The sequence below is a fragment of the Gorilla gorilla genome, chromosome 5 (genome assembly GCF_029281585.2).
Source record: "Gorilla gorilla gorilla isolate KB3781 chromosome 5, NHGRI_mGorGor1-v2.1_pri, whole genome shotgun sequence".
NCBI classification, from domain to species: domain Eukaryota; kingdom Metazoa; phylum Chordata; class Mammalia; order Primates; family Hominidae; genus Gorilla; species Gorilla gorilla.
The window spans coordinates 159,160,267-159,175,800 of record NC_073229.2 but is presented as its reverse complement, the minus strand read 5'-3'; the positions used below and the strand labels follow the sequence as shown (position 1 = coordinate 159,175,800).

At 35.3% G+C, this 15,534-nt stretch overlaps 1 protein-coding gene across 3 annotated transcripts in view; it reads left to right on the top strand.

Annotated features, from left to right (window-relative positions):
* Window positions 1-15,316, top strand: part of HBS1L (HBS1 like translational GTPase) — a 91,867-nt gene extending 76,551 nt beyond the window's left edge. For all 3 annotated transcript variants that reach the window (XM_031012325.2, XM_055391057.2, XM_063707882.1), the window contains 5 exons: window positions 680-770; window positions 1,161-1,269; window positions 10,607-10,707; window positions 13,468-13,612; window positions 14,647-15,316. In XM_031012325.2, coding sequence (XP_030868185.2) covers window positions 680-770; window positions 1,161-1,269; window positions 10,607-10,707; window positions 13,468-13,612; window positions 14,647-14,658 — 458 coding nt within the window. In that variant the 3' untranslated portion in view covers window positions 14,659-15,316. The remainder of the gene's footprint in view (window positions 1-679; window positions 771-1,160; window positions 1,270-10,606; window positions 10,708-13,467; window positions 13,613-14,646) is intronic.
* The last annotated feature ends 218 nt before the right edge of the window (window positions 15,317-15,534 follow it).

Genomic DNA, 15,534 nt, shown 5'->3' with positions numbered 1-15,534 from the left:
TATATCTCTAGATATATAGCAACACCTAGGATCATTTTGAATTAAATTTTCTTATCACTATTTCCTTAATATTTTTCTTTTCATATAACTAGTCATTAGTATGCAGATCTCTCTCTGGAAAGGAGTTCTTTTGAGCCAGGAGTAGTTAAGGGGCCTGCTGAGAGAACCACTTGAAATTCTGACGGAGTGTACATGTCCCATGGGTTACTTGGAAAACAAGGATTACTTGTTTAGGTGGTTGTCTAATTAAAAGCAAAACTCGAGAAGAAAATACTGCTAGACATCTTCTCCAGCCCATCTTTTATGTCATTATGAATAATTTGAACTGTGTTTTATTTTGTCTGTATCCATTAATATGATAGAAATATTTGAATGGGGCCCGTTTAATGAATATACCAATTGTGTCAATTAGTTTAAAAATCTTGATTAAATAAGCAGAAGTCAGCCTTTTATGGGCAAATACAAGTCACTTTATGTTTGGGGTGGTATTCTAGAAGAGTCAGTTCTAGAGGAACTGTGTTTTCCTCAACGCTCACAGTTACACTTCTTACTCTCAATCCATTCATATTGAAAATGATGAGTAGTGACTGATGAAGCACAAATCAGCCAAACTCTGTTGGTTGTTATGGTTTGATATCGAGGTGTTTCACTGTATGCTTTGGTTCTTACTCATTTCCAGGAATCACTCTGCATGATGAACCTGTCGACTGGGCGGCAGCAGGCGATCATGTTAGTCTTACTTTGGTTGGGATGGATATCATCAAAATCAAGTGAGTGAGAAAATGAGTTTAAGCAACCGTTGTCTTCATATAGGACCTCACCTCTAAACACATATATTTTGCAACCTGCTAGTTCAATTTTGAATTTCATTTGACCAAAAATAGACACCTGTGTAAATGTAAGCAAACTTACTTAAAATTTGAATTAATACATGTCAGCACACATACTTGGCATGTGCTTTGAGTGAAAGCTCTAATGTATAAAAATGACATAAGGTTCATAATGGTTTAAAGTCATGCTTTAGCTCAGAAGAGAATATTTAGAAAAAGTCCCTAATTTACTTAATTGTTTTACTTTCCTTGTAAATGTTTTTGAGGTCTTTCTATTTGATGTAAATTTGTCCCCCAATTACCTTTCCTCTTTTTTTGTTGTTCTTACAGTGTTGGCTGCATATTTTGTGGCCCCAAAGTACCCATTAAAGCTTGCACTCGTTTCAGAGCCCGAATCCTCATCTTTAATATTGAAATTCCTATCACTAAAGGATTTCCTGTAAGTTCCAAAATGTTTTATTATTCCTGTTTTTATAAATTCAAAGTAACTTTATCCTAAAAGTGGTAACTTTCTTTACAAGTGGTGATACTATATTTATTTTCAATTAACATCTTATTACTGTAATCCAGAAAAACTTATAATTAGAAAATCGTTTTTATTTTGTTTTTTATTTTGATCTTTGAGCCTGAGGACTTTTTAAAAGGCATTGAGAAGACATTTAATAATAAATAGGATACAAAGTAATAATAATAAAATTTATCCAGGGAAAAATGATAGACACATTTTCACTGTGTTCTAAAAGTTTACTTACTTCTAAGTTTTTCTTAGTTACTTCTAAGTTTTTTAGGTTGAATCATTCTGGGTTTCCATTTTTAATATGTCGATTTGCAGTTTTTCTGATAATAAAAGTTATAGATTGCGTAGGAAATTTTGGAAAACTTAAAAATATGGAAAATAAAAATGCCATATACTTGCATAATCCATAGATATATATCTTTACATGTCAGTGTGTTTTTATGTGAGCATATTATCCACCCAGTTGGTATGTATTGGGTGTATTCTGGGGATCCTAGACATACAGTAAACTTCAGTTGTGCTGACGCAACACATTCAGACCCTGCATGTTGTAAGGTTGGTTTGCCAGCATCATTTGAACATATACATTTTATGGGAAGAGGGAGATTTTATACAATAATGTTACTTATCCTGAAAAGCTGTTACTTGTGAATAGTCTGGATTTTTTGTTTTATATGTAATTGTTTTGAGATATTTGGGACTGTACTCTTATAGTTTTTGTACTTTGCTTTTGTCACGTGACAGATGACCATTTTTCCCATTAGACTTTTTTTCTAATTAGCTCATATAGTACAGATTCTGCATGACAATAAATGTTTCTCAGTGATGTTTCTACCATTTGATGCATCTTTGAAATAAAAGTAAGACTTTTTAAAGTTAGTGATAGTGGTTTAGAGGTTGGCAATACATTTATTTGGGTCATTAATACTGATACACCTACATTTGAGATAACCTTGTACTTTATAATTCTTTGTAATTATTTCTATATTAATTTGATCATGTAAAATTATATTTTAAGGTACTATTTAGGTACTTTACTTACATAATTATATTCCATTTCTTCCATACACTAGAAAAGAAAAGCTTCTTTTAAAAAAATTGCTATAGTTGAAGATACTTAAATATTCAGAATTCATGTATTGATCATCAAGTAACAACAAGTTAATTGTTGTGAGCGAATGGAACTCATTCACAGAAAGCAGTATGTCCTATGGGGCAAAGGAGAGGTTGGTTACTGCATATTTTTACTCATGCAATAATAATATTTGCCAATGGAGAGGTAGAGGGATGAAGAAGTCAGTAGTGACTTTGAATAGTAATACTGTCTCCCTGACTGCTGTAGTTTCTTAAAAATAAGCACGAATTGCAAGTTTTTCACTGTTGCTTTAGGAGATTCTGCCAGCATATATTGATTCAGAAATACCAGGATCAAATTTGTTTCAGAAAAATATGGCCATATTTTGTCAGTCTACTCCCTATGGGAGAAAAACTTGAAAAAAAATTTTTTTAAGCAAACAAAGGTTTCCTAAGCTATTAAAATTTTACTATTTAGGGACTAATGCCATAATACTACATAAATATATTTAAATTTTCCCTATTTTGTATGGGAAACTCTATTTCAGTAGCTTTTGGGTACAAGTAATTTTTTCCTTTGTTTTTTTTTATTTGTCAATTTTCTTTTTACTTCTTTTTACCAACTAGTGGTTTTTGATTACATGGATAAATTGTATAATGGTGAAATCTAAGATTTTAGTGCACCCATCACCCAAGTAGTGTACATTGTACCCAAGATGTAGTTTCTTATCCCTCACCCCCTTCAAGCCCTACCCGCTACTGAGTCTCCAGTGTCCCCTATACTGTTCTGTATGTCTTTGTGTACCCATAGCTTAGCTCCCACTTTTAAGTAAGAACATATGCTATTTGGTTTTTCATTCCTAAGTTACTTCTCTTAGAATAATATCCTCCAGCCCTATCCAAGTTGCTGCAAAACACACTATCTCTACCCTTGTATGGCTGAGTAGTATTCCATGGTGTACATATACGTTTTCTCTATCCACTCATTGGTTGATGGGCAGTTAGGTTGGTTACACATTCTTGCAACTGTAAATTGTGCTGTGATAAACATGCATTCAAGTATCTTTTTGATATAATGACTTATTTTCCTTTGGATAGATACCCAGTAGTGAGACTGCTGGATCAAATGGTAGATCTACTTTTCGTTCTTTGAGAAATCTCTATTCTGTTTTCCTCAGAGGCTATACCAATCCACATTCCTACCAGCAGTGCACAAGTGTTCCCTTCTTCATTGCATACACGGCAACATCTATTGTTTTTTGACTTTTTAATAATGGCCATTCTGGCTGGAGTAAGGTGGTATCCCATTGTGGCTTTGATTTGTACTTCCTCGATTATTAATGATGTTGAGCATTTTTTCATATGTTTCTTGGCCATTTGTATGTCTTCTTTTGAGAAGTGTCTGCTCATGTCACTTGCCCGTTTCCTGATGGAATTGTTTGTTTTTTTTTCTTGCTGATTTGAGTCTTTTGTAGATTCTGGATACTAGTCCTGTCAGATGCATAGTTTGCAAATATTTTCTTTCATTCTGTGGATTGTCTGTTTACTATGTTCAGGATTTCTTTGCTGTGCACTAGCTCTTTAGCTTAATTAGGTCTTATCTATTTATTTTTATTTCTGTTGAATCTGCTTTGGGGGTCTTAGTCATAAATTCTTTACCTAGGCCAATGTCCAGAAGAACCTCTCCCAGGTTTTTCTCCAGAATTTCCATGGTTTCAGTTCCTAGATCCAAGTCCCTCTTGAGTTAACTCTTGCATGTAGTGAGAGAGAGGAATCCAGTTTTCGTTCTTCCATATGTAGCTATCCAGCACCATCCATTTTCCCAGCACCATCCATTGAATAGGGTGTCCTTTCCCCAATTTGTGTTTTTGCATGCCTTGTCAAAGATTAGTTGGTTGTTAAGTATTTGGCTTTGTTTCTGGGTTCTCTATTCTGTTCCATTGGTCTATGAATCTACCTTTATACTAGTACCATGTTGTTTTGGTTATTATAGCCTGTAGTATAATTTGAAGTAGGGTAGTGTGATGCCTCCAGATTTGCTCTTTTTGCTTAGGACTGCTTTGGCTAATTGGGCTCTTTTTGGGTTCCATATGAATTTTAGGATTGTTTTTTCTAATCTTGTGGAAAATGATGTTAGTATTTTGACAGGAATTGCACCAAATCTGTAGATTGGGCAATGTGGTCTCTTCCATGATATTGATTCTTCCAATTCATGAGCATGGGATGTATCTCTGTTCATTTGTCATCCATGATTTCTTTCAGCAGTGTTTTGTAGTTCTCCTTGTAAGAGATCTTTCACCTCCTTGGCTAAGTACATTCCTAGGTGGGTTGGTTGGTTGGTTTTGTAGCTATTCTAAAAGGGATTAAGTTCTTGTTCTTGATTTGATTCTCAGCTTGATCATTGTTGGTGCTACTGATTTGTGTACATTGATTTTGTAACCTGAGACTTTACTGAATTCATTTATCAAATCTAGGTGTTGTTTGGGAGGAGTCTTTAGGATTTTCTAGGTATGTAATTATATCATTGGCAAACAGAGATAGTTTGACTTACTCTTTTCCAATTTGGATGCCCTTTATTTCTTTCTCTTGCCTGATTGCTCTGGCTAGGACTTCCAGTACTGTGTTTAATAGAAGTGATGAGAGTGAACATCCTTGCCTTGTTTCAGTTCTTAGGGGGAATGCTTTCAACTTTTCCCCATTTAGTATGATGTTGGCTGTGGGTTTGTCATATGTGGCTTTTATTATTTTGAGGTATGTTTCCTCTTTGGCTAGTTTATTGAACGTTTTATCATTAAGGGATCCTGGATTTTATCTAGTGCTTTTTCCGCATCTATTGAGATGATCATCTGTGTTTTTTTTGCTTTTAATTGTTTCAGTGGTGAATCACATTTATTGACTTGCATATGCTGAACCATTCCTGCATCCTTGGGAGGAAACCTCCTTGATCATGATAAAATGTCTTTTGGATATGCTGTTGGACTTGGTTTGCTAGTATTTTGTTAGGGATTTTTGCATCTGTGTTTATCAGGGGTGTTGGTCTGTAGCTTTCTTTTTTTGTTATGTCCTTTCCTGGTTTTGTTATCAGGGTGATGATACTGGCTTTATGGAATGAGTTAGAGAAGATTCTCTCTTTGTCAGTCTTTTAATAGTTTCAGTAGGATTGGTATTATTTCTTTGAATGTCTGGTAGAATTTGGCTATGGATCCATCTGGCCCTGAGCTTTTTTGTTGTTGTTGACAATTTTTTTTTTATTACTGATTTATTCTTACTGCTTGATATTTGTCTGTTTAGGATTTCTTATTTCTTCCTGATTCAAGCTTGGAGGGTTGTATGCTTCCAGGATTTATCCGTTTCCTCTAGATTTTCTAGTTTGTGTGCACAGAGGTGTTTATAGTAGTCTCAAATGATCTTTTTGTATATCTGTGGTGTCGTTTATAATGTCTCCATTTTCCTTTTGAATTGAGCTTATTTGAATCTTCTCTCTTACTCTATATTTTTAAGAGGAAATAATAGAAGAATGGATTAGACTTTAAGTGAATTTATATTTGATTTTTATTATTTTATATATATATATATATATGTGACGTAGAATTTACCATTTTTAAGTGTACAGTCAGTGGCATTAAGTACCTCCACAATGTTGTGCAGTCATCACTACTATTCTTTTTTTTTTTTTTTTCTTGAGATGGAGTCTCGCTTTGCCATCCAGGCTAGAGTGCAGTGGCAGTATCTTGGCTCACTGCAACCTCTGCCTCTGGGCTCAAGCAGTTCTCCTGCCTCAGCCTCCTGGAACTGCCTCAGCCTCTCGAGTAGCTGGGACTACAGGTGTGCGCTACCACGCCTGGCTAATTTGTTTTATTTTTATTGGAGACGGGGTTTCACCATGTTGGCCAGGCTGGTCTTGAACTCCTGACCTCAGGTGATCCACCTGCCTTGGCCTCCCAAAGTGCTGGGATTATAGGCATTGAGCCATTGCGCCTGGCCAGTCATCACTACTATTCATCTGCAGAACTTCTTCAACATCCCAAACTGAAAATCTGTACCCATTACACAGTATCTTCCCATTATTCCCTCTTGGTATCCCCTGATAACCATTCTTCTACTTACTTTCTCTGTGAATTTGCCTGCTCTAGGTTCCTTATGTAAGTGGAATCATACAATATTTGTCCTTTTGTGTCTGGCTTATTTCACTTAGCAAATTGTTTTCATGGTTTGTCCATGTTGTAATATGCATTAGAATTTCATCCCCTTTTAAGCCTGAATAACATTCCATTGCATGTATATACCACCTTTTAAAAATCCATTTATCTGTTGATGCACATTTGGGTTATTTCCATCTTTTGGCTATTACGAATAATGCTGCTGTGAAAACGGGTGTACAAGTATCTATTGAGATTCCTGCTTTCCGTTCTTTTGGGCATATGCCTAGGAGTGGAATTGCTGGATCATATGGTAATTCTGTGTTTAACTTTTTGAGGAACTGCTAAACCATTTTCCACAGGGGCGCTACCATTTTACATTACCACCAGCAGTGCATAAGGGTTCTATTTTCTCTACTTTCTTGTCAACACATTAAATAACAAGTTTTCTAGTAGTGGGATGTGGGAGAGGGATTTTTAAAATATAATAGGCAAACTAATAGTTGTTAAGTGGTGTCTCATGGTGGTTTTGGTTTGGATTTCTCTAATTAGATGCTGAACATCTTTTCATGTGCTTATTGGCCATTTGTGTATCTTTGAGAAATGTCTTTTTAAATCCTTTGCACATTTTGAATTAGGTTGTGTTGTTATTAATAGAAGTTCTTAATATCATCCCTTATTACATACATGATTTGCAGATATTTTCTCCTATACTCTAGGCTGCCTTTTCATTTTCTTGATAGTGTCCTTTGTTGCACAAAAGTTTTTAATTTGGTTGAAGTACAGTTTATTTTTTCCTTTGTTGCCTATGTTTTTGGTGTATTATACAAGAAATCATTGCCAAATCCAATGTCATAAAGCTTTTGTGCTATGTTCTCTTCTAAGAGTTTTGTTGTTTTTGCTTTTATATTTAGGTCTTTGATCCATTTTCAATTAAGTTTTGTACATATGTAAGGTAGAGCTTCATTGTTTTGCATATGGATATCCAGTTTTCCCAGCACCATGAGTTGAAAAGACTATTCCTTCCCTATTGAATGGTTCTGGTACCCTTGTTGAAAACCAATTGACTATGTATTTGTTAACATTTTAAAAATACAGGTTATCTAGAAAATGAAGGAAAATAATTTACTTGGCCACCTAACAGACTATGTAGCCCATTTGAGTTTATAGAACACTAGATAATTTGATTCTCATAACCCTACACGAAGAATAGAATCCCAGCCTTTACCTGAAACCCTTTAGAGCAATGGTTTTAGAATTCAGAAATGTTAGAACTTTAGAAAGGTAAATAATGCATACAAGTTACATAACAGAAGGGAACAACACTCTAAAATCAAAATATTAATGTTTCTGCACCAGAACTTATTAACACTAACTGAGATAAATAAGATCTATACATTGCCTCACTTCAAGTCTGGTTTTGCACTTAAATGGGCTTGTTACAGACTTAAGAAAAAACTTTAGATTTTCAGTCTTTTGGGACTTGGGATCGCAGATAAGTGATTGTGGACCTGTATTAGTATGGTTCCTATTTACAGATAAGGAATTGAACCCTCCGAGAGGTTGTGCTATATAAATAAGTGATTAAGCCAGGACTCCTTATTCATTACCTTTACTCTGAAATCCAGTACTTTTTTTTCCTATTACACTATGCTGCACATTACTTTGAATTGTAGATGACTTTGGTTATATATAATATGAATTAAAATATTGAGATAGTGTGCAGTCACTTCCCTCTGTTATTTTCGTGTGATAATTTGTTTGAGCTACTATTTGCAAGATACTGAGGAGATGAAAAGACATATAAGACCCAACTTCATGCTGCCACAACCCATCCTTTGTCCATCCTGATTTTACATAGCTCACACATAGCTCACCAAGGGTAGAAAGAACTTAATTAGGTTTGTATGCTTCTGTTCTTTCAAATTTGGCCATGGAGACTGGTTCCAGTTCCTTAGTCACACCTTGGCTAAGCGAAGTGAATCCTGCTTGTTTACCTCAGTTGTTTGTTACAAAAGAAATGTTTCTTAGATATTTAGACTTATATTTATGTTATATTGGTACTGGTTAAGACCTGAATCCTTTGAATGCACACAGGTGTTTCTCACCACTTTACCATTCATTGTGGCAAGTTTTTCACCCCCAATAGTCAGTTTTTAATTCTTTTGGAATCTTTCCAGTTCTGACTCCTCAAGTGCCATTGAAAAATAAAACCACTTTTGTCTTTTTGGAGTAATGCAGGCCCAGCTGTGCCCTTTTTTTTTTTTTTAATTGAATGAGTTGGTTTAGAAAGTTCCCAAAGTCTAAGATTGTACATCTACAGCCCCCCTTGCATATCTGTTTTCTGAATGTGCAAACTGTTTTGGCTAGGAAATTCCAGAGTAGAAGTGCCAATGTTTCTACAAACAGCATTAAATTGTACTTATAAACCAATGAAACTTTGATAGCTCTGATGTGTCCTGGGCATTGATCTTTCCAATATCTCTAAACTATAGACATATTACACACTTAATGCTTATTGCACACTTATTATTTGAGCGAGGATAGTCAGTCTAACTTTGTTCTGGTTTGGATTAGGGTGTATCCAAACCTTAGCTTCATCTTCATAAAGTGAAAGTTTCCATTTATATGATTTCTATAGGCCTCCTTGTAAACTCAAGTGGGAAGAGCTTTGAATTTGTAGTTTCAGCTGACATAAGCCTAAAATTCAGCTCTACACACAGCATCATGGCCACATTAAATTGCTTAACCTTTTTGATTTTAATTTTTCTTACATATAAAACAAGGAAATAATAGCTAATATATAAGGCCATCAGTTAACTGAATGCTTGCCGTGTGCCAGGCACCACTTTAAAATAACATCTGATTTTCCTCATTTCAGTGATAAGGAACCAGAGGCTGGGGATTTTAGGGGTGGAAGATTGTTAAAGAAATTGCCCCAGGCCAGGCACAATGGGTCATGCCTGTAATCCCAGCACTTTGGGATGCCGAGGCAGGCGGATCACCTGAGGTCAGGAGTTCGAGACCAGCCTGGCCAATGTGGTGAAACCCCATCTCTACTAAAAGTACAAAAACTAGCTGGGCATGGTGGTGTGCACCTGTAATCCCAGCTGCTGTAAGGGCTGAGGCAGGAGAATTGCCTGAACCTGGGAGGTGGAAGTTGCAGTGAGCTGAGATCGCACCACTGCACTCTAACCTGGGCAGCAGAGCAAGACTCCGCTTCCAAAAAAAAAAAAAAAAGAAAAATAACTTGCCCCAAAGTTCACACAACTAGAGGTGATTTGAACCCCGGTCTGTCTGACTTCAGGGCCTACTAAGCTGCTGCATAAATTAAATAGTACATATAAATCATAAATCATATCATACAGGGTTTGTACCCAGTATAGTTAAAAACGTTATTTTCCTTCCTCTTTACCTCTATATTTATTATAATATTTTATTCTTATTCAACAATGAATACATTAATTACTGTGAATATGATATTATCCCCCTCTCTAATTTGTGTGAGACAGTTTATATTGGTTGAACATCTACCGTGGCAAGCACTGTGTCTGATCCTATTTAATTTTCATCACAACGCTATAAAAGCCTACTTATTTTACACTTGAGGAAACTGAGGTACAAACAGAAGAGAAAGAGTTGAGATTCAATCCCAGGTTCTTTCCCTGCTACTACTTATAATAATAAAAATGACAACGACAACATTTGTTCTAAATGACGAATTCTCTTACTTAATCTTTACAACAACACTAAGATGTTGTTACCCTCCATCTTTACAGAGGAAAAAGCTGACAGGTTATGCACTGAACTAAAGTTGATGCAGTAATTGGTGGGGTAGAAATTTGAAATGCCTCTCATGACTTTTTTCCTCTTAGTGAGTTAAGTAACCACCTGATTAGAGTGGTGGGACTTAGAGGAAGCAACTGGAGATCCTGAAAGACTCCAAGCAGTAGCACTGAATTGAAGATAATTAAGTATAAGTACCGAAAGAAAAGGCCAGAGATACTGTGGTAGCAGATTTTTAGTGTTATAATTTTTTGTTTTAGGTGCTGTTACACTACCAAACTGTCAGTGAACCCGCCGTTATTAAACGATTGATTAGTGTCTTAAACAAAAGCACGGGTGAAGTCACAAAGAAAAAGCCTAAGTGAGTGTTTTAATACAGAAATGATAAACAAGCAATTTAAGCCAGTTTTTTAAAGATTAACTCATTTGTGTAGTATTTCTCTTTGTGGTAAGTGAAACCCATTTTTACTTGTTCCAGAAATTATTTTTTTCAAGGGCTAGATTAAAACAAACATAAAAACAAGCAAGTATTTAAGCTCTTGTTTAGATATGGGTACTAGATATAATTTCTGTTATGTGTGGTGGTGGAGGATGTGAATTATAAATAAACGTAAATATAAACTTATATATGTATGTACATTTCAAGCCATAGATACTGATTATGTGAAAATAAGGGCATTTAAAAAAATATGTCTAGACACCAGTTCCAAATTTCTACTGCGTGTTTAACTTTCTTGTCACCTCCTTAATAAGATCATTCCCTATGCTAAGCTAAGAAGAAAATAATCTATATACTCTGTAGTGCCTGCTCTTTTCCCATCTGGAAAGTTTGTTTTTTTTTTTTTTTTTTGCTCAAAGTCCACCTGGAGCCTTAAGTTGAGGTGATCAGCATCCTGTTGGGCCTGCTGATTAGCATTAATGTCCAGGCCTAGGTGTGACACTTCCCCTTTGGCTAGGACAAGATTGGGATTTTTTAAGTACTTCCTCAGAAACTAAGTACGTAAATAAAAACAAAATACAGGACTAGAGATGAATGTTACAAAATAGATTTCTTGGCCAGGCACAGTGGCTCATGCCTGTAATCCTAGCACTTTGAGAGGCCAAGGCGGGCAGATCACCTGAGGTCTGGAGTTCGAGACTAGCTTGGCCAACATGGCGAAACCCTGTCTCTACTAAAAATACAAAAATTAGCCGGGTGTGGTGGCTCACACCTGTAATCCCAGCTACTCAGGAGGCTGAGGCAGGAGAATCTCTTGAACCCGGTGGGCGGAGGTTGCAGTGAGCGGTGATTGCACCACTGTACTCCAGCCTGGGTGACAGAAACTCCATCTCAAAAAAAAGAAAAAAAAAAAAGATTTCTTACCCAAATCCAAGTTAAGGCTAATTGCAGTTTGGCTTGGCTGCTTTAGCTTTGGGGTTTTCCTTCCAACTTCTTTTCCAATAACATCCCAAATCCCCTTTTTTCTGTCCTTGGTGTTCCTCATCTTTTACACCTGCAGAAGAGGCCAAACGTGGTTAGTGGGTTAATAGGCTGACTGCAAGTAGAAGAGAAAATCTCACATTGCTCTAAACCCTTGCCTGTTTCTCTGTTAGGAGGAAGGGCTACTTTACCTCTCTCCTAAAGGTAGATCTTTATATTTAACCTGAGTCTTTAGCTTGTGGCATGAGTGTTTGCTATAATGTTCTGAGAAACACAATATAACTATATGACTAACATTTCTTGAGGACCACTATTTTTTAGGCTGTATTGTGAATGCTTTCACATAATGTATATTCTTAGCAATCCTGTGAAGCATCTAGCAAGTGACACAAAGCTCAAGTGGTAGAGGCAGGATTCTAACCTAGTCAGTTGGTTTACATAAATTATATTCTTTTGTTCAGGAGCCAGGTTGTTTGACCTAGACAATTGATACAGAATTTTCAGTCTGAAATTGGCTCATCATATATAATCCTGAGTCTTCCCCTCCATGCTCCTGCTACAAAATCCTAGCTCAATGATGGTAGAGTTTAACATATTCTCGTGTTTGTGTTCCCTGTCATCTTATTTGTAGCTTTATCCTTTTATTTTGCACAACCGTTTGGCCTTTCCCTTTCATTCCTGTTCAGGCACGTTGTAGGCTCTTGATTGCTTTATGCAGAATGGAATTTAATGTTCTAGAAACTAAATTAGGAACAAGCCATTTATGTATTAGATGCTCTCCTTCCTAAGGAATGAACTTAAGCCTGAAATTGTCCAAAACCAATATTTGGAATTTTGGGTGTATTTTTTTAGAATCTTCTTTTAGTCGTCTGCCCCTGAACTTATCTTTCAAAAGGAGAGTTTATGATTTCTGTCCACTATACTTCTAGAGTACATAAAAATTAAATTAGAAAACAATTCCAAAATGTCCCTTTTTAGGTTCTGCCTCTCTCACTAAGTCTGAGCAGGGCCTAGCCGAGAGATTTTTGTTCACTTATTTTTATGAAATCATTTACAGTCTGGTCCATGCCCTGTCTTCCTTCATATTTTACAAGTATCATATTGTGGAAAAGCTACTTATGTGATTTTTGTCCTGAACTCATACTAAGGAACTATTATTCCTGTGTGGGGAAAGAGAGAGATTGCTTGATTGATTGAGGGGAATCTTAGCAACAACAGATTGATTGTCCTCTTCACAGATAACTTCCTAATACACATTCCATAAATTACAGTTTTACTAGGAAAGACATAGGGCATTATATTCCTCTTTGCAAATACTTTTTTATAGAAATAAGCCTTAGTATAACTTTATTAGATAATTGAACTCACTTTCTTGAGGGAATGAAAGAAAAAGCATTTAATTCATGATGAGGGGCCTTAAACATTTTAGGCTATAGTGGTCCCGTAAGGGATAGAGTTATATTTGGAAGATTGGTAAAAATGAACTACCTAATGTTTCTTAAATCTAGAATTACTCCTCATTTCTTTCAACTAAAGCAGAAAGTCCAAAGACATATATTTTCATTCAAAAAATATTTTTCTTGTTTTTGAAAGACTCAGTTGATATGTTGGTTAAATGTGAAATATTTGTTTTTCAAGTTGTTATTATTACATTTATTCACCTCTATCATATATTCATTTGTTCTTTTTTTTTCTTAATAGGTTTTTGACTAAAGGCCAGAATGCACTGGTAGAGCTACAGACACAAAGACCAATAGCTCTTGAGCTATATAAAGACTTTAAAGAGCTGGGGAGGTTCATGCTACGTTACGGTGGTTCTACAATAGCTGCTGGTGTTGTCACTGAGGTGTTTTATTTTAAAGTGACTCATTATATATCCATAGTTATGATGCCTTTTCTTTTTTACCTTTTAGGAATGAAAAGAAAGCATTGAGGGAATGAAAGAAAAGGCATTGATTAGGAGAAGCCTTATGCATTTTAGGTTGTAGTGGTCCTTTAAGGGATAGGGTATTTGGAAGATTGGTAAAATCTTCAGTGAGATTTTATGCCTTAAAGGAAACACAGTTATGCTACTAGAACAAGAAATTAGAATTTATATTAAATTCTAATTGCTGGAGAAAATAGCCAGAAATGAACCAGAAAATTTCAATGATTTAATTTCTTCTACACTATCATAATTAATATGAATCTTATGAATATTGTATTTTAAAGGGTACTTCATTACTCCACATGATTGTTTTCTGCCTAAAACTAGTTTATTTAATTGGATATAACATAAACTTTAAGTTGCATCGAAAGTGAGTTACACATATCATGAAAAATCTTTCTTTTAAGTTGCTAAAGCACCAAGAAACTCTATATACATAATTTAAGTAAAATACATATGGAAGGCGGTGTGGGGTGGAGGTGAAGAGAACAGCTTTCAGAGTTACACTGCCCATTTGTGTTCTTGCTCCCCCAGTTTTTAGCGGCATAAATGCATTTCTCCTTCAATTTACCTCCTTCAATGTAAAAACAGTATAATAGAATCTACCTCCTAGAGTTGTGTTGAAATGAAATGATAACGTGCAAAGCACTCAGCACATAAAAAGCATCCAATATTGGTAGCTGATATCGTTGCCATCAATATCACATTTAATCTACCAAGGCATTCTTTCTAAAAGAGCATTCTAAAAATAAGATAGAACTGTTTGTGGAGAATAATGGAGAGACTATAGTAAATTGCAGAAATAGCACGACTAGGAAAGGAAGAAAGTTGCAGGACAAAGAAAAAGATTTTCTCTTGATATAATAATTCTTTCACCGTAATTTTCCCTTTGTTGTTCTTATAATGTGATTGATTAAATTACAGCAAATGTCTTTTTTTTTTTGTTTTAACAGATAAAAGAATGATGGGTCAGAATTTCTACCACGTTTCTGGATACAGTGAAATAGCTAACCTCTGTTTCAAGAATGCAGTTATTAAGTCAAAGGAACAATGTGCAATTGATATGTTTTTAGATGAGAGAGAAAAATTAAAGCTAAAATTAGCTGCAAAGAAGTATTAATAATCACCTCTGCAAAAATTCTAAGTTGCCAACTGGCAAAGAAAGTCTAATGTTAAAAACAACTTTGCCTTTGAAATGTTAATAAATGGATTTACTTTGCTAAGATTTATGGCAAGTGTCAACAATAGTATCTGAAGATACTGAATCGTCATGAAATGAACTCTACTTCTGGCCAAAGCACAATGTATTTGCAGTTTTCTCTTTTGATTCAATTATACTGCACATGTTTTAAGGAAAAGTAACTTAATTGGGTTTTTCAGGCAGTTGATATTTGACCTAAGCTTTTTTTTTTTTTTTTTTTTTTTCCAGTTAACGCTAAGAAAAGATTTGGGGAAGGTTATAATAAAAGTATTTTGTGGTGACCATAAGAATGTCCCTCCCCAAACAAGTAAACTTGTGAAAGTTTAATTTGGAGTTAGTGGAAGCTGTTCCTTTGAAAGCCAAGATATTATTTAAGTTGTAAAGCCAGCTAATAAAATGCCTTAGTTTGAGCATAATACAAACTGTGTTTTGTTCTTTAGACATTTATGAGATTCTCTGCCACTAACAGTAAATATGATTTAGGGGTTTTGTGGGATCTTTTTCATCTAAGAGTTTCCTAGCTCTGTCACATGAATTCTTTTTTATCCTAATGGCAGATCCAATTTCATCTCATTCATTTTTTTAACCATAACTTGCTTTTCCCGTTCTCACTTTTAGAATTATACCTATGATGGCCCTT